The sequence below is a fragment of the Scyliorhinus torazame genome, chromosome 21 (assembly GCF_047496885.1).
Source record: "Scyliorhinus torazame isolate Kashiwa2021f chromosome 21, sScyTor2.1, whole genome shotgun sequence".
In the NCBI taxonomy this organism is placed as follows: Eukaryota; Metazoa; Chordata; class Chondrichthyes; order Carcharhiniformes; family Scyliorhinidae; genus Scyliorhinus; species Scyliorhinus torazame.
This window is the reverse complement of record NC_092727.1, coordinates 13169090-13192586: the sequence shown is the minus strand read 5'-3', so window position 1 is coordinate 13192586 and position 23497 is coordinate 13169090. Positions and strand designations below refer to the sequence as shown.

At 53.7% G+C, this 23497-nt stretch overlaps 1 protein-coding gene across 2 annotated transcripts in view; it reads right to left on the bottom strand.

Moving 5' to 3' along the window:
• Positions 1-1057: 1057 nt before the first annotated feature.
• The window catches only part of dscaml1 (Down syndrome cell adhesion molecule like 1), a 692721-nt gene continuing 670281 nt past the window's right edge, over positions 1058-23497 (bottom strand). The window contains exons 30-33 of one of the 2 annotated variants that reach the window (XM_072486516.1): positions 12392-12544; positions 10675-10869; positions 7364-7708; positions 1058-1891 (exon numbers count right to left, since the gene is read on the bottom strand). In XM_072486516.1, coding sequence (XP_072342617.1) covers positions 1470-1891; positions 7364-7708; positions 10675-10869; positions 12392-12544 — 1115 coding nt within the window. In that variant the 3' untranslated portion in view covers positions 1058-1469. The remainder of the gene's footprint in view (positions 1892-7363; positions 7709-10674; positions 10870-12391; positions 12545-23497) is intronic. The other variant, XM_072486518.1, reaches the window with a different exon arrangement.

Below are 23497 nucleotides of genomic sequence, written 5' to 3'. Positions count from 1 at the left end.
GTTTCATCCAAATGTCGACCTAATTCACAATGTCAGCCTAGAATTGTGCTCGAGCCCCTTGACTAGGACATGACCCCAAAATCTTCTGACTCAGATGCAAGAGTGCTCCCCCTCAGCCACAACTGATACCTTAAAGGGCATCTTGGAACTAAATAATAATAATAATCACTTATTGTCACAAGTAGGCTTCATTGAAGTTACTGTGAAAAGCCCCTAGACGCCACATTCCGGCGCCTGTTCGGGGAGGCCAGTACGGGAATTGAACCCGCGCTACTGGCCTTGTTCTGCATTACAAGCCAGCTATTTAGCCCAGTGTGCTAAACCAGCCCCAGGTGCTATCGAAGCCCTGCTCCGATCTTCCTCACTACTAAAAAACATGCAGGACTTGATCGTACATCAATCTTTTGCCCTTGGGACACAAGTTCAAGTCCTCTCCGGTCATCTAGTTAAGAGTCTCCTGGCCTTAGCGAGCCTTTCTGGGATGGGTTTGATGGCATTCCTAGCTGGCATGTGTTCACAGTACACTCAACCATCCCACTCTCAGCCATGAGGCTAAGGACGGGAAATGAAAAGTGAATGTCGCATTGCTGAAGTAGCTGCCGTTCTTCAGAGGCTGGGCTTGAGCAGAGGGAGCTGTCGTTTGCGTCTAATCACGTGATATCTAACATGGCAGAGCTCGATGGAGAAGTGAAACGTATTCTATTCCTCGGAACTAACATCCATTATTGATGAGCATCAAGAAAAAGACCTCAAATCAGTTTAGCGTTTGAGATATAAACCATACCAAGGCAAGTTAATGGAGTTAAGACAATTCGTCAGCTATGCAGATAAAATTATAATGGAATCTGCTTTTTGTTTGCACCAAACGATCAAACTCCTGGCCATAAATGTTATAGCATAGAATTGAAGGCTTTCAAGATAATGATCATGAATAATCTTAATTCAATGGCGGAACAGACTTGTGGGGGTCGAATGGTCTATTCCTGTTTCTCTATGTCTGGGTTATCCACACTTACTGAGCAGGGAAAGAGGGGAAGCTAATCAGAAAACAACAACATATAAACAAATGTTTTATTGCACACGGCGTCTTGAGTTTTTTTCATAGAAAAAAGGTATTAACACAAGCATTTGCAAATAGAAGCAGATTCTTTATGAGTGATCATTTGTTTTAACAGTAAAATAGTCCTGCATGCAGTGGCTCCAAGGAATTTGCTTCGAAACAATTCACAACATCAGAAAAAAAAAACCTCATCAGTGTCCTTTGTTCAAAACGATGTGAACTTTTTTTTTTGTTTTTCTTTTTTAAATAACATCACATTTTGATTTTTTTTCTTGTTGTGCCCTGGTTGGTTTGCAGAAGAAGAAAATAGTATTATTTATACAAAAAAGAGTTCCTTATGTACAAGAAATATCTTTATTACAAATTAGCGAGGGCGAGGGTGAAAAGGGGCTTTTTTTTTTTTGGTGCCTCACACCAGGGTGTAGGACTTTGAATAGGCGCCCGCTCCTTGCTTCTGCGACCTTCCCAGTCCGGCTGTACTCATTTCTAACAGCGAGTCTCTGGAGCCACCGAGTTTGGAGTGCGTGGCCAGCCGCGGTTCAGCCGGGGCGGTAGCAGCGGATGCGGTGACGGCGGTCGTGTTGGCAGAAGCGGCGGCCGTGGAGCCTGACACGGTGAGAGTTCTCTGAGGTAATGTGGCCGTGGCGTGCGGGTGGATGGGTGGCTTGCTGTTGGGGTCAAGGGTCATGTGGCGGCCTTGTGACTGATACGCCCTGGCGATGTTCCGGATGGAGGCTTCCCTCGGCGGCACCACAGGGCAAGGGTCGCGGATGTCCGATTTGCGGAAGAAGGCGTCCGATTTGACGTAGAGGGGAAGATTGCAATAATCACCTGCAAAATGGGGCGGATTTAAAGAAATGATTCAAACAATTGCATTAAGCAAAGTTGACTTTACTTCAAAAGAAAAGTAGCTCTGCCTTACTTCCTCCTGGATGACAACATAGGCCTAAAAACCTGTCTGGCAAGTATTGGTCAACGGCATTTGGAAGTAGCTACCTAACTCAGACAAAAGGGCAATTCACTTTGGTTTCTCTTCTCCTCAGACCACTGACAGGCACCCTCCGTTTTACGTTAAGTTTCAGCCTCAAAGTCTACCGCTGCCGCATCACAGTAAAGACGCAATGTCTTCCCCCACTATTGTTACCCTGACCCCCAAACTGAGATGAACACTGTGGTGATATCATCACTGTAAATACACAAGGGGTTAATGTAAATACGCTACAACTAAGTAAACACTAGAGGGAGCACTGGAGATGTCATGACATGCAGACATACAGCTAATGAACACACAGAATAGGACATGATCAATGGGCAGTCAAGACACCCAGAGGGGACACTACCACAAGGGGGCATTACACAATCCATATATAAGGACAGGACACACATGCTGTGTCTCTTTCCACAGGCGACACTTAGAGAGAAGGACAGGGGCAGATCAGAAGCATCATACCCACCACGTGGCTTAAAGCAGACTGGTTAGTTAGACTGAGTTACTATAGCAAGATTAGCCAGAGAGTCGAACTCATAGAGAACTGTGCTAATGGTTCAATAAATCACACTGAACTTACATCAAAGTCTGGAGGACCTTTTGGTCAAAGCTGCATCGAGTTGCAGCCTGTGTTATCCCAGAGTACAGATTACATCAAACACCTCTTGTTAAACCAATGTGCCATCGCCCCATAGTCCTCTTTTATAGCTTTTTCCCAGCAAGCCAGTTATTAACCATGACTGGCGGGATTGAGGAACCCAATATATTAAGGCCACAGATATGGTGCTGCTGCTCATTGCCACAGTGTATCATGGCTTCTGTGGAGTATGCCATTCAGCCCTGACAAGACACCAAGGGGGGCACCTGCATTATTAAAAATGAAAATGCTGGATCTATTGAAGAACACTATGGGTTAAAAAAAAACTTAATAAGAACTCAAGGAGCAGCCACAGAGCCACACGATGAGTAGAACCAGTCTGCCTATAAATGGGGTCATTATAAGTGATATATCACAGGTATTTAAGATTACGTGATAAAATGTTGTTTTGGGAGCTTTTGCTCGTAACTGTAACCATGGTGATACGAATTAATTATATTTAGTAGGAAGCACTGTCTCACAGGAATTTCTTTTTTAGAAACAGTCTTTGTCAATTCTTGTGATCATCAAGATGAAGGATGTTATCACTGTGGAACAACGCTTGACTATTATTTGCACAAAGTGCAAGCATCAAACACTTCCATGGCAGTTACTGCAAGGGGTTAGATACAGAGTGAAGCTCCCTCTACACTGTCCCCATCAAACACTCCCAGGACAGGTACAGCACGGGGTTAGATACAGAGTAAAGCTCCCTCTACACTGTCCCCATCAAACACTCCCAGGACAGGTACAGCACGGGGTTAGATACAGAGTAAAGCTCCCTCTACACTGTCCCCATCAAACAATCCCAGGAGAGTTACAGCACGGGGTTAGATACAGAGTAAAGCTCCCTCTACACTGCCCCATCAAACACTCACAGGACAGGTACAGCACGGGGTTAGATACAGAGTAAAGCTCCCTCTACACTGTCCCCATCAAATACTCCCAGGACAGGTACAGCACGGGGTTAGATACAGAGTAAAGTTCCCTCTACACTGTCCCCATCAAACACTCACAGGACAGGTACAGCACGGGGTTAGATACAGAGTAAAGCTCCCTCTACACTGCCCCATCAAACACTCACAGGACAGGTACAGCACGGAGATAGATACAGAGTAAAGCTCCCTCTACACTGCCCCATCAAATACTCCCAGAGCAGGTACAACAAAAGGATACAGAGTAAAGCTCCCTGCACACTATCTCCACTAAACACTCCCAGGACAGGTATAATAAAGGGTTAGACACAGAGTAAACCTCCCTCTACGCTGCCCCCATCAAATACTCCCAGGACAGGAACAGCACGGGGTTAGATACAGAGTAAACCTCCCTCTACACTGTCCCCATCAAATACTCCCAGGACAGGTACAGCACAGGGTTAGATACAGAGTAAAGCTCCCGCTACACTGTCCCCATCAAATACTCCCAGGACAGGTATAGCATGGGGTTAGATTCAGAGTATATCTCCCTCTACACTGTCCCCATCGAACACTCCCAGGACAGGTACAGCACGGGGTTAGATACAGAGTAAAGCTCCCTCTACACTGCCCCATCAGATACTCCCAGAGCAGGTACAACACAAGGATACAGAGTAAAGCTCCCTGCACACTGTCTCCACTAAATACTCTCAGGACAGGTATAACACATGGTTAAATACAGAGTAAAGCTCCCTCTACACTGTCCCCATCAAACACTCGCAGGACAGGTACAGCATGGGGTTAGATACAGAGTGAAGCTCCCTCTACACTGTCCCCTTCAAGCATTCCCAGGATAGGTACAGCATGGGGTTAGATACAGAGTAAAGCTCCCTATACACTGTCCCCATCAAGCATTCCCAGGACAGGTACAGCACGGGGTTAGATACAGAGTAAAGCTCCGTCTACACTTCCCCCTTCAAGCATTCCCAGGGCAGGTACAGCGCAGAGTTAGACACAGAGTAAAATTCCCTTGACACAGTCTCCATCAAACATTCCCAGGGCAGTTACAGCATGGCGTTAGACACAGAGTAAAGTTCCCTCTACACTGTCCCCATCAAATACTCCCAGGACAGGTACGGCACGGGGTTATATACAGAATAAAGCTCTTTCTACGCTGTCCCCATCAAACACTCCCAGGACAGGTACAGCACGGGGTTAGATAGAGAGTAAAGCTCCCTCTACACTGTCCCCATCCAACACTCTCAGGACAGGTACAGCATGGGGTTAGATACAGAGTAAAGCTCCCTCTACACTGTCCCCATCAAACACTCCCAGGACAGGTACAGCACAGGGTTAGATACAAAATAAAGCTCTTTCTACGCTGTCCCCATCAAACACTCGCAGGACAGGTACAGCACGGGGTTAGATAGAGAGTAAAGCTCCCTCTACACTGTCCCCATCCAACACTCTCAGGACAGGTACAGCATGGGGTTAGATACAGAGTAAAGCTCCCTCTACACTGTCCCCATCAAACAATCCCAGGAGAGTTACAGCACGGGGTTAGATACAGAGTAAAGCTCCCTCTACACTGTCCCCATCAAACACTCCCAGGACAGGTACAGCACAGGGTTCGATACAGAGTAAAGCTCTTTCTACGCTGTCCCCATCAAACATTTCCAGGGCAGTTACAACATTAAGTTAGATGCAGAGTAAAGTTCCCTCTACATTGTTCCCATCAAACACTCCCAAGATAGGTACAGCACGGGGTTAGATAGCGAATAAAGCTCTCTCCACACTGGCCCCATCAAACACACCCAGGACAGGTACAGCACGGGATTAGATGCAGAGTAAAGCTCCCTCTACACTGTCCCCATCAAACACTCCCAGGACAGGTACAGCATGGGGTTAGATACAGAGTAAAGCTCCCTCTGCCTTGTCGCCATTAAACATTCCCCGGGCAGTCACAGCATGTGCGATAAACATGGTAATTCTACCCTGTCACATTAAACACTCGCAAGGAAAGTACAGCAAGGATTAGCTACCGAGTAAAGTTTCTGCTACAATGACCCTATCAAACTCTCAGATGAGGTACCTCATGGGGTCAGATACAGAGCCAAGCCCTGTCTACACTAACTGGCGGACTGTGTCCAATTCTGGGCACTGCACCTTATGAAGGGAGGGAGGGTACAAAAAAGCTTTACAAGAACAGTTCCAGGGATGTGGGACTGTTGATTGACTGGCGATCTCGGGGTGGTCTTCTTCGAGAAGATTGAGAGAAAATTCTACAAAAGTGTCCATAATCATGGAGAGTCTGGACAGGGTCGATAGAGAGAAACAGCTCCCTTGGGTAAAAGGATCGACAACCCAGAGGACATTGATTTAATGTAGAAGCAACAATGACCGGGGAAAAAACGTTTTTATGCAGTAAGTGGCTTAGATCTGGAATGTGCTACCTGAGAATCCTGGTCATCTGGGACTTTACCTTTACCTTACTACCTGAGAGTTAGAGGCCAATACAATTGGGGCTTTAGAATAGAGATCGGGAGAAGTGCCTGAAGAGAAATACATTGCAGGGTTACGGGGAAAGGTTGTGGGATTAGCTGCATTCTCTTACAGAGACCTGGCACAGAGACAACAGGCTGAATGGCCGCTTTCTGTGCTGTAACCATTCTATAATTCTCTGCTTTTATGATACACTCTTCCATTGGACACCGGCAGGTCAAATTAATCGCCGAATTCTACCTATCCTGCCTGAACAACATGCAACAGCCCCAGACTCAGAAAACTACACTGAGAATTATAGACAACCTTCGGCTCTCGTTGAGTATCTATTCTAATTCAGTACTCAGTTCTATATCAGAAAATACTGGAAATATTCAGCATGTTAGGCAGCATCTGTGGAGAGGGAAACAGAGTTAATGTTTCAAGTTGATGACCTTTGTTGTATATTTTATACCTCGGGTCTAGGCAGCGATGTTTCTATGTGCTTAACAGGTTTCACTCAGTGCTTTGAAATGTCTACTCCATGTTTCGGCTCGGGATTCCGGCTCGTTCTACAGCTTTGCTTACTTCTCTGCGACTCCAAACCCAGGCTTAACCAATCAGGAACTGTGAGCATCAATTGTAAATAGGCTCACCTAATCAAACACAGAAAAACTGAAAACTACAGCCCTTTCAGCTGAGCTATTCAGCTGAAAAATCATAGACTAAGGGCGGGATTCTGCGGGAATCGGCGGGGCGGGCAACTCCGGCGGGGAAGAGTGGCGTGAACCACTCCCGCATGGGCTGCCCTGAAGGTGCGGAATCCTCCTCACCTTCAGGGGCTAGGCCGGCGCCGGAGTGGTTTGCGCTGCGCCGACCGGCGTGGAAGGGCTTGGCGCCACGCCAACCAATGCGGAAGGGCCTCCGCCAGCCGGCGCGAGTTGGCGCATGCACGGGAGCACCAGTGTATGCTGGCGTCATCCCAGCGCATGCGCGGGGGGGTTCATCTCCGCGTCGACCATCGCGGAGGTCCACATCAGCCGATTCATGCCGTCCCCCGGCGATTCTCCAACCTGGCGGGGGGTCGGAGAATCCCGCCCCTAAAGTGTGAACTCTGTTTCTCTTTTTACTTATGCTGCCTTATCTGCTGAGTATTTCCAGTGTATCATGTCTTTATTTCAGATCTCCAGTTTCCGCCATATTCTGGTTCTCAATCATATAACTGCGCTTTTCAAATTCAAATTGCTGCGCAGAAACCGGAGTGTACTATTTTAGAATTGTACCTGGGGTGCGTTGGATGCCACGGCTCTGGATATCCTTACCAGCTCTGTGGGCAATGGGCACAGCGACATTCTTCCCCCGATCCACGTCTTGGGGCTGTGGGGGCGATGCGGTAAACCTGCAGATGCCAGCCTCCGAGGGGGTGCTCATGGAAGTCATGCTGTCAGCGTTCTCATTGGTCCCGGTGGTCATCTGATCAGAGGAGCTATCGGAGATGAAGCACTCGGTGATCTCGAACTTGGCGTGCTGCAGCTGCTCCTCCAGCTTGGCGTGTTCGTAAGCCCGCGCCAGCTCCTCGTACGTGGAGGAAGCGCTCTCTGTGGAAACCATGCTGTTGCGGCCTTTATCTTTCAAGAGAAACCACAAGAGAGATGAACGTTGTGAGTAAAAGAACGGAATAAGGCACCTAACACTGCCTTGAGGGGTCAGCGACCACAGCGCACAGATTTAAGGCGATTGGCACAATGCCAGATGAGAGAATAAGAGAAGACGATTTACATTCTGTCCTGTTAAGGTCTGGAATGCAGGACCCGAAAGGGAACATTCAATCGTCAACGTTCAACATGGAATTGAATTAAAATCCGGAAGGAAGGAACAATTTGAATGGCTCTTTCAAACAGCGAACACATTCACGGTGGGCTGGATGGCCTCCTTCTATGTTATGGTATTTTCTGGCTAGGACTTTCCCCTCCCCCTCCCCATTGGCATGTTTCCCTATGGTGGAGGCCAGCGGAACCTTTCCAACCCCACCGCAGCCAATGGCCATTTGCGTTGCTTGCCGCCTGTGCCGTCAGGGGTAACCCCCAGGCGGGAAGGCCTGGAAAATCCCACCCCGTGTTTCGGACCACGTGCAGAATTCCGAGTCAATCGCAACACTCAAGCGGAAAAATACGCTTGAAAAATAAAACTATTAAAGGGCCTGGGAGAAACAGCCAGGGAATAGGATTAAAGTAGAAATTCCCAGGACTGTTGAGCTTCCTTCTGCGCTGGACGTTCTTGCATTCTGTACATTAAATTATTCATTTCTTCAATACGATGAAATATTTCCCTTAAACCCACAACAATGGTTTTCCTGCAGGATTTAATTTAGGAAATCTTAAATATTCACTGAAGCATGTAATGGAGCCGAAGTTATCTCTCAATATACAGCACTCATGTGAGTGAGTATTGGCTTGTTGGCCATTTATCCAGCACAGGCTTGACGGCTTGTGAAAGGGATCGAGATCTAACTGTGTTCAACAGCTATTTACGCTTCCTTTGCTCCTTCATAAACCCCTGGACTATTCAAGGATCTGACCAAACTTAGAGCACAATTTCTGCGGGACCAGCAGCACTTCAGCACCTTCAGCAAGAGGCCATTTCTCCTGTATGTGTCGAACAGTGAGGGGATAGCAGGTAATTCAGTCAAGCATGGACCCATCCTTGCTCTCCCTGTATGCCAGTATACATGCTCTCTGCAGGGATGCCACTGGACAGTGATCAGGAGCAGGGGCCCTGGCTAAGTTTTCCCTCCCCAGCTTCGTGATACTGAGGATAATTGGAGGCACCTCAAACCGGGCTGGCCTCTATGTTTACCCAGTGAATTATCAGCGGAGTTATCTCATGATAAGTCTTTGTAAAATCTAGCATCAAAAATGTTTAATGGTGTCAAGGGGGCAGTATTGGGCAAGCTAATGGGGCTAAAGGTAGACAAGTCTCCTGGCCCTGATGGGATGCATCCCAGAGTGTTAAAAGAGATGGCTAAGGAAATTGTAAACGCACTAGTGATAATTTATCAAAATTCACTAGACTCTGGGGTGGTCCCAGAGGTTTAGAAAATAGCAAACGTGACACCACTGTTTAAAAAAGGAGGTCGGCAGAAAGCGGGTAATTATAGGCCGGTAAGCTTAACTTCGGTTATAGGGAAAATGCTGGAATCTATCATTAAGGAGGAAATAGCGGGGCACCTGGAGGGAAATTATCCCATTGGGCAGGCGCAGCATGGGTTCATAAAGGGTAGGTCGTGTCTGACTAATTTGGTAGAATTTTTTGAGAACGTTACCAGTGCAGTAGATAACGGGGAGCCAATGGATGTGGTATATCTGGATTTCCAGAAAACTTTTGACAAGGTGCCACACAAAAGGTTGCTGCATAAACTAAAGATGCATGGCATTGAGGGTAAAGTGGTAGCATGGGTAGAGGATTGGTTAACTAACAGAAAGCAGAGAGTGGGGATAAATGGGTGTTTCTCTGGTTGGCAACCTGTAACTAGTGGGGTCCCTCAAGGATCAGTGTTGGGCCCGCAGTTGTTCACAATTTACATAGATGATTTGGAGTTGGGGACCAAGTGCAATGTGGCAAAGTTTGCAGACGGCACTAAGATGAGTGGTAAAGCAAAAAGTGCAGAGGATACCGGAAGTCTGCAGAAGGATTTGGATAGGTTAGGTGAATGGGCTAGGGTCTGGCAGATGGAATTCAATGTTGCCAAGTGTGAGGCTATCCATTTTGGGAGGAATAACAGCAGAATGGATTATTATTTAAACGGTAAGATGTTAAAACATGCTGCTGTGCAGAGGGACCTGGGTGTGCTGGTGCACGAGTCGCAAAAAGCTGGTGTGCAGGTACAACAGGTGATTAAGAAGGCTAATCGAGTTTTGTCTTTCAATACTAGAGGGATGGAGTTCAAGACTAGGGAGGTTATGCTGCAATTGTATAAGGTGTTGGTGAGGCCACATCTGGAGTATTGAGTTCAGTTTTGGTCTCCTTACCTGAGAAAGGACATATTGGCACTGGAGGGAGTGCAGAGGAGATTCACTAGGTTGATCCCAGAGTTGAGGGGATTAGATTATGACGAGAGGTTGAGTAAACTGGGACTGTACTCATTGGAGTTTAGAAGGATGCGGGGGGATCTTATTGAAACATATAAAATTATGAAGGGAATAGATAGGATAGATGCGGGCAGGTTGTTTCCACTGGTCGGGGAAAGCAGAACTAGGGGGCATAGCCTCAAAATAAGGGGAAGTAGATTTAGGACCGAGTTTAGGAGGAACCTCTTCACCCAAAGGGTTGTGAATCTCTGGAATTCCTTGCCCAGTGAAGCAGTTGAGGCTCCTTCTTTAAACGTTTTTAAGAAAAAGATAGATACCTTTCTTAAGAATAAAGGGATTCGGGGATATGGTGTACGTGCCGGAGAGTGGAGCTGAGTCCACAAAGATCAGCCATGATCTCATTGAATGGCGGAGCAGGCTCGAGGGGCCAGATGGCCTACTCCTGTTCCTAGTTCTTATGTTCTTATGTGTCGGAAAAAAAACAAGAATTAAATGGCCTGTCTTACCTGTGTCCTGGGAGAGACTGGCGCTGTAGCTGTCACTTTCAGTCACTGTTATTCCGTGCTGTGACCCCACAGCTCTCCAGTCAGAGGTCAAAGTATGGGCTGGCGTGGAGGCTTGGCATTTGGTCAGAGTCCATTGGCTGGAGTATCTGTTCCGTGTACTGTGCGCCGATTTGACACTCTTCCTTGCAACAGGATCTGATGGAAAGAGAGGAGAGTGAGTTCTCAGATCTAACTAACTTCTTACTCCTAATTCCACATCATTTTCCACACGGAATGCTGGGCTTGTGGTGTTCTTTGTGTTGCTTATACTCAGGATGTCATGTACACAAAGACTACAAAACGCTAAGTAAAATAAACAAAGCTAAATTCGTTACACTACTTATTATACAGTTCAAATTTTATTCCGAAAAGCAAGCAATATTCTAACTAAGCTACAATCTACACTATACTTACACTTTTTCATGCACACTATCTTAAATTGTACTCTGCTCTACTCCTTGTCTCTCTAACCTATTCTCGCCTCCTCTACACTCTCTCTCCTAGAAGCCCGAGAGATATTCCTTTTTATAGGTCTGCTCCCCAGCTCCATCTGGTGGTAGAACATAGTATCACATTAACTCTTAATGTGCCAGACCTTACACATAATATCACAGGGCTCACTTTGGCTCTTGTGTGATTCAGCTACTTAACATGGAAGTGCAAAAGAAGAGGGTACACAACAGTAGCAGGATCTGTCCAACCAATCCATCTGCAGTCATAGTCCAACACTCAATAAGTAAGATACACTCACTAAATCCCCAACTATACTGATGAGGTGGGGACAGGTTCTTCTCCTGAAGTCACTGACTTATGTTGGAGTTCGGTTCTCATGATGTCACAAGCAATTTTTAAGTGTGAGCATAGGTAATGGTGGCAATTGATTATCTGATTGAGGAGGTGTCACAATTATGCCTGATATGTCTTCCACTCAAAATCGTCGCACATGCACGCACGCACGCACGCAGGCATCCTGACCGAGACCATCAGGCCTCTGGGCTCAGTTATTAAACCGGCAGGAACCATGTTTTCTGTCTGTATCCCGGGTTTCAGAAGCTGAACGCAAAAATCAATGCAGAAAATTCCGGAAGTGCACAGCAGGTCTGACAACCTCTGTGGAAAGAGAAATGGAGTTAATGTTCCAGGGCGGAGTCGGACTGAGTCAAACTCTGAAGAAAGGTCAATGGCCTGAAACGTTAACTCTGTTTCCCTCTGCACTGGTCTGCTGTGCATTTTCCAGCGTTTTCTCTTTCTATATCAGGTTTTCCGCACACATGCAGCATCTCGTTCTCGCACAGTTGGCTGCATTGCTTCTTCGTGTCATCCTAAAGAGTTACGTCATGTAGGCTTCCTTCCTGATGTGGTGAGGAGTGAAACATCTTTCCAACTGCACACTTTGAAGCACCAAATCCAACTCCACCTCTGATAAAGTGAACAGGTCAGAATTGAAAGGTCCTATCAAATTTACGCAATTAATAAATAGGCCCAATGCTCATCCCTGCACAAGCAGTCATTCTAATCCCATCTGTGCCATATACCTATCCAACTTCCCCTTGAATGCATGCGTGCTGCCCCCCATCAATGAGTGACGAGTTCCACATTCAAAACAAACAACCTGTAGATTCTATTGACCCAAATTCGCACCTTCTGGGCAAATCTGGGGGACGAATCGGGTACTCACTTGTTCCAGGACGGATGTCAGACATGTCAATCAGCGGCCCCGTGTTCTGAATCATCGCGGGATGGTGGAGGGACACGCCAGTGCAGAAACTCTGGGGGTTGACAGACTGGCTAAATTCGGACTCCGTGGCAGGGATTGTGGCCTTGTCATCTCCTGTCGAAAGAGGAAAGGAAAGCAGAAAGCGATTGCGTGAAGAGAAGTCTGAGACGTGTCCATACATTAAGGCCAAAGAACCCGAGATGGCGGGAGGGAAGAAACATTTACTCAGCAAGTTCTTAAAATGAGAACTCGCCGCCGGAAGGGGTGGTGGAAAAAGATTCAGCGATAACTTTCGATAGGGAACCGGGGAGAAACTCTGTAGAGCTGTGGGGAAGAAAACAGGAAATAATTGGATAGAAACAGAAAATGATGGAAATATTCGGCTGGTCAGGCAGTATCGGTGGAGAGGGCAACAGGGATAAGGTTTAACTCGGTTTCTTTTGGAGTAATTGGATAGCTTCTGCAAAGAGTTGGCACAGGTGGGGTGGACTGAATGGCCTCCCTTTGTATGCTATCATTCTATAGTTCTATGATTGAGATGAGGAAGGAGAGGGTTCAAGCTAATACCTATGCTGTTCTGTAGTTTCCTCCTCCGTCAGGTACTCTGCCCTAAGAGAACATTGGTAACCATGGATTCCCATTGGATTGGTCCATGATTATGCTTGGTGAAGGACTGCAGCGGTTTGGTTTTGCACCTCCGGAATGACTGACCAGGATACTCTCCCACTCTTACCACCTGGTGTATTGGCAGGGTTTACAAATGATAATCAATCTGTTTGGCAATGTTATGAATGCACATTCTTTGGCCACCTTAGATCATAGAATTTACAGTGCAGAAGGAGGCCATTCGGCCCATCGAGTTTGCAGTGGCTCTTGGAAAGAGCAACCTACCCAAGGTCCACACCTCCACCCTATCCCCATAACCAACAACCCCACCCAACACTATGTTCAATTTTGGCGACTGAGGGCTATTTATCACGGCCAATCCACCTAACCTGCACATCTTTGGACTGTGGGAGGAAACCGGAGCACCCGGAGGAAACCCACGCACACACGGGGAGGATGTGCAGACTCCGCACAGACAGTGACCCAAGCCGGAATCGAACCTGGGACCCTGGAGCTGTGAAGCAATTGTGCTATCCACAATGCTACCGTGCTGCCCCTGACTTGCGCAGAGCAATTGTTCAGAGACATTTCCTCGTCTCACTGCTTGGTTTGAAATTAAAAATCTTGGCGATATTTTCCAAGCCAATGGAAAATAAAAAGCTCGCACAGCCCGTGTCAGGCGGCTGCGTCACTCCAGATACGTGTCAAACTGCTGCGTCACTACGGATCCGTGACAGGCGGCTGCGTCACTACGGATCCGTGACAGGCTGCTGCGTCACTACGGATCCGTGTCAGGCTGCTGCGTCACTCCGGATCCGTGTCAAGCTGCTGCGTCACTACGGATCCGTGATAGGCGGCTGCGTCACTACGGATCCGTGACAGGCTGCTGCGTCACTACGGATCCGTGACAGGCGGCTGCGTCACTACGGATCCGTGTCAGGCGGCTGTGTCACTCCGGATCCGTGACAGGCGGCTGCATCACTACGGATCCGTGTCAGGCTGCTGCGTCACTACGGATCCGTGACAGGCGGCTGCGTCACTACGGATCCGTGACAGGCGGCTGCGTCACTACGGATCCGTGTCAGGCTGCTGCGTCACTCCGGATCCGTGTCAAGCTGCTGCGTCACTCCAGATCCGTGTCAGGCTGCTGCGTCACTACGGATCCGTGACAGGCGGCTGCGTCACTACGGATCCGTGACAGGCTGCTGCGTCACTACGGATCCGTGACAGGCGGCTGCGTCACTACGGATCCGTGTCAGGCGGCTGTGTCACTCCGGATCCGTGACAGGCGGCTGCGTCACTACGGATCCGTGACAGGCGGCTGCGTCACTACGGATCCGTGACAGGCGGCTGCGTCACTACGGATCCGTGTCAGGCTGCTGCGTCACTCCGGATCCGTGTCAAGCTGCTGCGTCACTCCAGATCCGTGTCAGGCTGCTGCGTCACTACGGATCCGTGACAGGCGGCTGCGTCACTACGGATCCGTGACAGGCTGCTGCGTCACTCCGGATCCGTGACAGGCGGCTGCGTCACTACGGATCCGTGTCAGGCGGCTGCGTCACTACGGATCCGTGTCAGGCTGCTGCGTCACTCCGGATCCGTGTCAGGCTGCTGCGTCACTACGGATCCGTGTCAGGCTGCTGCGTCACTACGGATCCGTGACAGGCGGCTGCGTCACTACGGATCCGTGACAGGCGGCTGCGTCACTACGGATCCGTGACAGGCGGCTGCGTCACTACGGATCCGTGACAGGCGGCTGCGTCACTACGGATCCGTGTCAGGCTGCTGCGTCACTCCGGATCCGTGTCAAGCTGCTGCGTCACTCCAGATCCGTGTCAGGCTGCTGCGTCACTACGGATCCGTGACAGGCGGCTGCGTCACTACGGATCCGTGACAGGCTGCTGCGTCACTACGGATCCGTGACAGGCGGCTGCGTCACTACGGATACGTGTCAGGCGGCTGTGTCACTCCGGATCCGTGACAGGCGGCTGCGTCACTACGGATCCGTGACAGGCGGCTGCGTCACTACGGATCCGTGACAGGCGGCTGCGTCACTACGGATCCGTGTCAGGCTGCTGCGTCACTCCGGATCCGTGTCAAGCTGCTGCGTCACTCCAGATCCGTGTCAGGCTGCTGCGTCACTACGGATCCGTGACAGGCGGCTGCGTCACTACGGATCCGTGACAGGCTGCTGCGTCACTACGGATCCGTGACAGGCGGCTGCGTCACTACGGATCCGTGTCAGGCGGCTGCGTCACTACGGATCTGTGTCAGGCTGCTGCGTCACTCCGGATCCGTGTCAGGCTGCTGCGTCACTACGGATCCGTGTCAGGCTGCTGCGTCACTACGGATCCGTGACAGGCGGCTGCGTCACTACGGATCCGTGACAGGCGGCTGCGTCACTACGGATCCGTGTCAGGCGGCTGCGTCACTACGGATCCGTGTCAAGCTGCTGCGTCACTACGGATCCGTGTCAAGCTGCTGCGTCACTCCAGATCCGTGTCAGGCTGCTGCGTCACTACGGATCCGTGACAGGCGGCTGCGTCACTACGGATCCGTGAAAGGCGGCTGCGTCACTACGGATCCGTGTCAGGCGGCTGCGTCACTACGGATCCGTGTCAGGCTGCTGCGTCACTCCGGATCCGTGACAGGCGGCTGCGTCACTACGGATCCGTGTCAGGCTGCTGCGTCACTACGGATCCGTGACAGGCGGCTGCGTCACTCCGGATCCGTGACAGGCGGCTGCGTCACTACGGATCCATGTCAGGCTGCTGCGTCACTACGGATCCGTGTCAAGCGGCTGCGTCACTACGGATCCGTGACAGGCGGCTGCGTCACTCCGGATCCGTGACAGGCTGCTGCGTCACTACGGATCCGTGTCAGGCTGCTGCGTCACTACGGATCCGTGTCAGGCTGCTGCGTCACTACGGATCCGTGACAGGCGGCTGCGTCACTATGGATCCGTGACAGGCGGCTGCGTCACTACGGATCCGTGACAGGCGGCTGCGTCACTACGGATCCGTGTCAGGCTGCTGCGTCACTCCGGATCCGTGTCAGGCTGCTGCGTCACTACGGATCCGTGTCAGGCGGCTGCGTCACTACGGATCCGTGACAGGCTGCTGCGTCACTACGGATCCGTGTCAGGCTGCTGCGTCACTACGGATCCGTGTCAGGCTGCTGCGTCACTACGGATCCGTGACAGGCTGCTGCGTCACTACGGATCCGTGTCAAGCTGCTGCGTCACTACGGATCCGTGACAGGCTGCTGTGTCACTACGGATCCGTGTCAGGCGGCTGCGTCACTACGGATCCGTGTCAGGCTGCTGCGTCACTACGGATCCGTGTCAGGCGGCTGCGTCACTACGGATCCGTGTCAGGCGGCTGCGTCACTACGGATCCGGGTCAGGCGGCTGCGTCACTACGGATCCGTGACAGGCGGCTGTGTCACTACGGATCCGTGTCAAGCTGCTGCGTCACTACGGATCCGTGACAGGCGGCTGCGTCACTACGGATCCGTGACAGGCGGCTGTGTCACTACGGATCCGTGTCAAGCTGCTGCGTCACTACGGATCCGTGACAGGCTGCTGCGTCACTACGGATCCGTGTCAGGCTGCTGCGTCACTACGGATCCGTGACAGGCGGCTGCGTCACTACGGATCCGTGTCAGGCGGCTGCGTCACTACGGATCCGTGTCAAGCTTCTGCGTCACTACGGATCCGTGTCAGGCGGCTGCGTCACTACGGATCCGTGTCAAGCTGCTGCGTCACTACGGATCCGTGTCAAGCTGCTGCGTCACTCCAGATCCGTGTCAGGCTGCTGCGTCACTACGGATCCGTGACAGGCGGCTGCGTCACTACGGATCCGTGAAAGGCGGCTGCGTCACTACGGATCCGTGTCAGGCGGCTGCGTCACTACGGATCCGTGTCAGGCTGCTGCGTCACTCCGGATCCGTGACAGGCGGCTGCGTCACTACGGATCCGTGTCAGGCTGCTGCGTCACTACGGATCCGTGACAGGCGGCTGCGTCACTCCGGATCCGTGACAGGCGGCTGCGTCACTACGGATCCGTGTCAGGCTGCTGCGTCACTACGGATCCGTGTCAAGCGGCTGCGTCACTACGGATCCGTGACAGGCGGCTGCGTCACTCCGGATCCGTGACAGGCTGCTGCGTCACTACGGATCCGTGTCAGGCTGCTGCGTCACTACGGATCCGTGTCAGGCTGCTGCGTCACTACGGATCCGTGACAGGTGGCTGCGTCACTATGGATCCGTGACAGGCGGCTGCGTCACTACGGATCCGTGACAGGCGGCTGCGTCACTACGGATCCGTGTCAGGCTGCTGCGTCACTCCGGATCCGTGTCAGGCTGCTGCGTCACTACGGATCCGTGTCAGGCGGCTGCGTCACTACGGATCCGTGACAGGCTGCTGCGTCACTACGGATCCGTGTCAGGCTGCTGCGTCACTACGGATCCGTGTCAGGCTGCTGCGTCACTACGGATCCGTGACAGGCTGCTGCGTCACTACGGATCCGTGTCAAGCTGCTGCGTCACTACGGATCCGTGACAGGCTGCTGTGTCACTACGGATCCGTGTCAGGCGGCTGCGTCACTACGGATCCGTGTCAGGCTGCTGCGTCACTACGGATCCGTGTCAGGCGGCTGCGTCACTACGGATCCGTGTCAGGCGGCTGCGTCACTACGGATCCGGGTCAGGCGGCTGCGTCACTACGGATCCGTGACAGGCGGCTGTGTCACTACGGATCCGTGTCAAGCTGCTGCGTCACTACGGATCCGTGACAGGCGGCTGCGTCACTACGGATCCGTGACAGGCGGCTGTGTCACTACGGATCCGTGTCAAGCTGCTGCGTCACTACGGATCCGTGACAGGCTGCTGCGTCACTACGGATCCGTGTCAGGCTGCTGCGTCACTACGGATCCGTGACAGGCGGCTGCGTCACTACGGATCCGTGTCAGGCGGCTGCGTCACTACGGATCCGTGTCAAGCTTCTGCGTCACTACGGATCCGTGTCAGGCGGCTGCGTCACTACGGATCCGTGTCAGGCTGCTAGTCACTACGGATCCGTGTCAGGCGGCTGCGTCACTACGGATCCGTGTCAGGCTGCTGCGTCACTACGGATCCGTGTCAAGCTGCTGCGTCACTACGGATCCGTGTCAGGCTGCTGTGTCACTACGGATCCGTGACAGGCGGCTGCGTCACTACTGATCCGTGACAGGCAGCTGCGTCACTACGGATCCGTGTCAAGCTGCTGCGTCACTACGGATCCGTGTCAAGCTGATGCGTCACTACGGATCCGTGTCAGGCTGCTGCGTCACTACGGATCCGTGTTAGGCGGCTGCGTCACTACGGATCTGTGACAGGCGGCTGCGTCACTACGGATCCATGTCAGGCGGCTGCGTCACTACGGATCCGTGTCAGGCGGCTGCGTCACTACGGATCCGTGACAGGCGGCTGCGTCACTACGGATCCGTGACAGGCGGCTGCGTCACTACGGATCCGTGTCAGGCTGCTGCGTCACTATGGATCCGTGTCAGGCAGCTGCGTCACTACGGATCCGTGTCAGGCGGCTGCGTCACTACGGATCCGTGACAGGCGGCTGCGTCACTACGGATCCGTGTCAGGCTGCTGCGTCACTACGGATCCGTGTCAGGCTGCTGCGTCACTACGGATCCGTGACAGGCGGCTGCGTCACTACGGATCCGTGACAGGCGGCTGCGTCACTACGGATCCGTGTCAGGCTGCTGCGTCACTACGGATCCGTGACAGGCGGCTGCGTCACTACGGATCCGTGACAGGCGGCTGCGTCACTACGGATCCGTGACAGGCTGCTACGTCACTACGGATCCGTGTCAAGCTGCTGCCTCACTACGGATCCGTGTCAAGCTGCTGCCTCACTACGGATCCGTGTCAGGCGGCCGCGTCACTACGGATCCGTGACAGGCGGCTGTGTCACTACGGATCCGTGTCAAGCTGCTGCGTCACTACGGATCCGTGACAGGCTGCTGCGTCACTACGGATCCGTGTCAGGCTGCTGCGTCACTACGGATCCGTGACAGGCGGCTGCGTCACTACGGATCCGTGTCAGGCGGCTGCGTCACTACGGATCCGTGTCAAGCTTCTGCGTCACTACGGATCCGTGTCAGGCGGCTGCGTCACTACGGATCCGTGTCAAGCTGCTGCGTCACTACGGATCCGTGTCAAGCTGCTGCGTCACTCCAGATCCGTGTCAGGCTGCTGCGTCACTACGGATCCGTGACAGGCGGCTGCGTCACTACGGATCCGTGAAAGGCGGCTGCGTCACTACGGATCCGTGTCAGGCGGCTGCGTCACTACGGATCCGTGTCAGGCTGCTGCGTCACTCCGGATCCGTGACAGGCGGCTGCGTCACTACGGATCCGTGTCAGGCTGCTGCGTCACTACGGATCCGTGACAGGCGGCTGCGTCACTCCGGATCCGTGACAGGCGGCTGCGTCACTACGGATCCGTGTCAGGCTGCTGCGTCACTACGGATCCGTGTCAAGCGGCTGCGTCACTACGGATCCGTGACAGGCGGCTGCGTCACTCCGGATCCGTGACAGGCTGCTGCGTCACTACGGATCCGTGTCAGGCTGCTGCGTCACTACGGATCCGTGTCAGGCTGCTGCGTCACTACGGATCCGTGACAGGCGGCTGCGTCACTATGGATCCGTGACAGGCGGCTGCGTCACTACGGATCCGTGACAGGCGGCTGCGTCACTACGGATCCGTGTCAGGCTGCTGCGTCACTCCGGATCCGTGTCAGGCTGCTGCGTCACTACGGATCCGTGTCAGGCGGCTGCGTCACTACGGATCCGTGACAGGCTGCTGCGTCACTACGGATCCGTGTCAGGCTGCTGCGTCACTACGGATCCGTGTCAGGCTGCTGCGTCACTACGGATCCGTGACAGGCTGCTGCGTCACTACGGATCCGTGTCAAGCTGCTGCGTCACTACGGATCCGTGACAGGCTGCTGTGTCACTACGGATCCGTGTCAGGCGGCTGCGTCACTACGGATCCGTGTCAGGCTGCTGCGTCACTACGGATCCGTGTCAGGCGGCTGCGTCACTACGGATCCGTGTCAGGCGGCTGCGTCACTACGGATCCGGGTCAGGCGGCTGCGTCACTACGGATCCGTGACAGGCGGCTGTGTCACTACGGATCCGTGTCAAGCTGCTGCGTCACTACGGATCCGTGACAGGCGGCTGCGTCACTACGGATCCGTGACAGGCGGCTGTGTCACTACGGATCCGTGTCAAGCTGCTGCGTCACTACGGATCCGTGACAGGCTGCTGCGTCACTACGGATCCGTGTCAGGCTGCTGCGTCACTACGGATCCGTGACAGGCGGCTGCGTCACTACGGATCCGTGTCAGGCGGCTGCGTCACTACGGATCCGTGTCAAGCTTCTGCGTCACTACGGATCCGTGTCAGGCGGCTGCGTCACTACGGATCCGTGTCAGGCTGCTAGTCACTACGGATCCGTGTCAGGCGGCTGCGTCACTACGGATCCGTGTCAGGCTGCTGCGTCACTACGGATCCGTGTCAAGCTGCTGCGTCACTACGGATCCGTGTCAGGCTGCTGCGTCACTACGGATCCGTGTCAAGCTGATGCGTCACTACGGATCCGTGTCAGGCTGCTGCGTCACTACGGATCCGTGTCAGGCGGCTGCGTCACTACGGATCCGTGACAGGCGGCTGCGTCACTACGGATCCATGTCAGGCGGCTGCGTCACTACGGATCCGTGTCAGGCGGCTGCGTCACTACGGATCCGTGACAGGCGGCTGCGTCACTACGGATCCGTGACAGGCGGCTGCGTCACTACGGATCCGTGTCAGGCTGCTGCGTCACTATGGATCCGTGTCAGGCAGCTGCGTCACTACGGATCCGTGTCAGGCGGCTGCGTCACTACGGATCCGTGACAGGCGGCTGCGTCACTACGGATCCGTGTCAGGCTGCTGCGTCACTACGGATCCGTGTCAGGCTGCTGCGTCACTACGGATCCGTGACAGGCGGCTGCGTCACTACGGATCCGTGACAGGCGGCTGCGTCACTACGGATCCGTGTCAGGCTGCTGCGTCACTACGGATCCGTGACAGGCGGCTGCGTCACTACGGATCCGTGACAGGCGGCTGCGTCACTACGGATCCGTGACAGGCTGCTACGTCACTACGGATCCGTGTCAAGCTGCTGCCTCACTACGGATCCGTGACAAGCTGCAGCGTCACTACGGATCCGTGTCAAGCTGCTGCCTCACTACGGATCCGTGTCAGGCGGCCGCGTCACTACGGATCCGTGTCAGGCGGCTGCGTCACTACGGATCCGTGTCAAGCTGCTGCCTCACTACGGATCCGTGTCAGGCGGCTGCGTCACTACGGATCCGTGTCAGGCGGCTGCGTCACTACGGATCCGTGACAGGCGGCTGTGTCACTACGGATCCGTGTCAAGCTGCTGCGTCACTACGGATCCGTGACAGGCGGCTGCGTCACTACGGATCCGTGACAGGCTGCTGCGTCACTACGGATCCGTGTCAGGCTCCTGCGTCACTACGGATCCGTGTCAAGCTGCTGCGTCACTACGGATCCGTGTCAAGCTGCTGCGTCACTCCAGATCCGTGTCAGGCTGCTGCGTCACTACGGATCCGTGACAGGCGGCTGCGTCACTACGGATCCGTGAAAGGCGGCTGCGTCACTACGGATCCGTGTCAGGCGGCTGCGTCACTACGGATCCGTGTCAGGCTGCTGCGTCACTCCGGATCCGTGACAGGCGGCTGCGTCACTACGGATCCGTGTCAGGCTGCTGCGTCACTACGGATCCGTGACAGGCGGCTGCGTCACTCCGGATCCGTGACAGGCGGCTGCGTCACTACGGATCCGTGTCAGGCTGCTGCGTCACTACGGATCCGTGTCAAGCGGCTGCGTCACTACGGATCCGTGACAGGCGGCTGCGTCACTCCGGATCCGTGACAGGCGGCTGCGTCACTACGGATCCGTGTCAGGCTGCTGCGTCACTACGGATCCGTGTCAGGCTGCTGCGTCACTACGGATCCGTGACAGGCGGCTGCGTCACTATGGATCCGTGACAGGCGGCTGCGTCACTACGGATCCGTGACAGGCGGCTGCGTCACTACGGATCCGTGTCAGGCTGCTGCGTCACTCCGGATCCGTGTCAGGCTGCTGCGTCACAACGGATCCGTGTCAGGCGGCTGCGTCACTACAGATCCGTGACAGGCTGCTGCGTCACTACGGATCCGTGTCAGGCTGCTGCGTCACTACGGATCCGTGTCAGGCTGCTGCGTCACTACGGATCCGTGACAGGCTGCTGCGTCACTACGGATCCGTGTCAAGCTGCTGCGTCACTACGGATCCGTGACAGGCTGCTGCGTCACTACGGATCCGTGTCAGGCGGCTGCGTCACTACGGATCCGTGTCAGGCTGCTGCGTCACTACGGATCCGTGTCAGGCGGCTGCGTCACTACGGATCCGTGTCAGGCGGCTGCGTCACTACGGATCCGGGTCAGGCGGCTGCGTCACTACGGATCCGTGTCAAGCTGCTGCGTCACTACGGATCCGTGACAGGCTGCTGCGTCACTACGGATCCGTGTCAGGCTGCTGCGTCACTACGGATCCGTGACAGGCGGCTGCGTCACTACAGATCCGTGTCAGGCGGCTGCGTCACTACGGATCCGTGTCAAGCTTCTGCGTCACTACGGATCCGTGTCAGGCGGCTGCGTCACTACGGATCCGTGTCAGGCTGCTAGTCACTACGGATCCGTGTCAGGCGGCTGCGTCACTACGGATCCGTGTCAGGCTGCTGCGTCACTACGGATCCGTGTCAAGCTGCTGCGTCACTACGGATCCGTGTCAGGCTGCTGTGTCACTACGGATCCGTGACAGGCGGCTGCGTCACTACTGATCCGTGACAGGCAGCTGCGTCACTACGGATCCGTGTCAAGCTGCTGCGTCACTACGGATCCGTGTCAAGCTGATGCGTCACTATGGATCCGTGTCAGGCTGCTGCGTCACTACGGATCCGTGTCAGGCGGCTGCGTCACTACGGATCCGTGACAGGCGGCTGCGTCACTACGGATCCATGTCAGGCGGCTGCGTCACTACGGATCCGTGTCAGGCGGCTGCGTCACTACGGATCCGTGACAGGCGGCTGCGTCACTACGGATCCGTGACAGGCGGCTGCGTCACTACGGATCCGTGTCAGGCTGCTGCGTCACTATGGATCCGTGTCAGGCAGCTGCGTCACTACGGATCCGTGTCAGGCGGCTGCGTCACTACGGATCCGTGACAGGCGGCTGCGTCACTACGGATCCGTGTCAGGCTGCTGCGTCACTACGGATCCGTGTCAGGCTGCTGCGTCACTACGGATCCGTGACAGGCGGCTGCGTCACTACGGATCCGTGACAGGCGGCTGCGTCA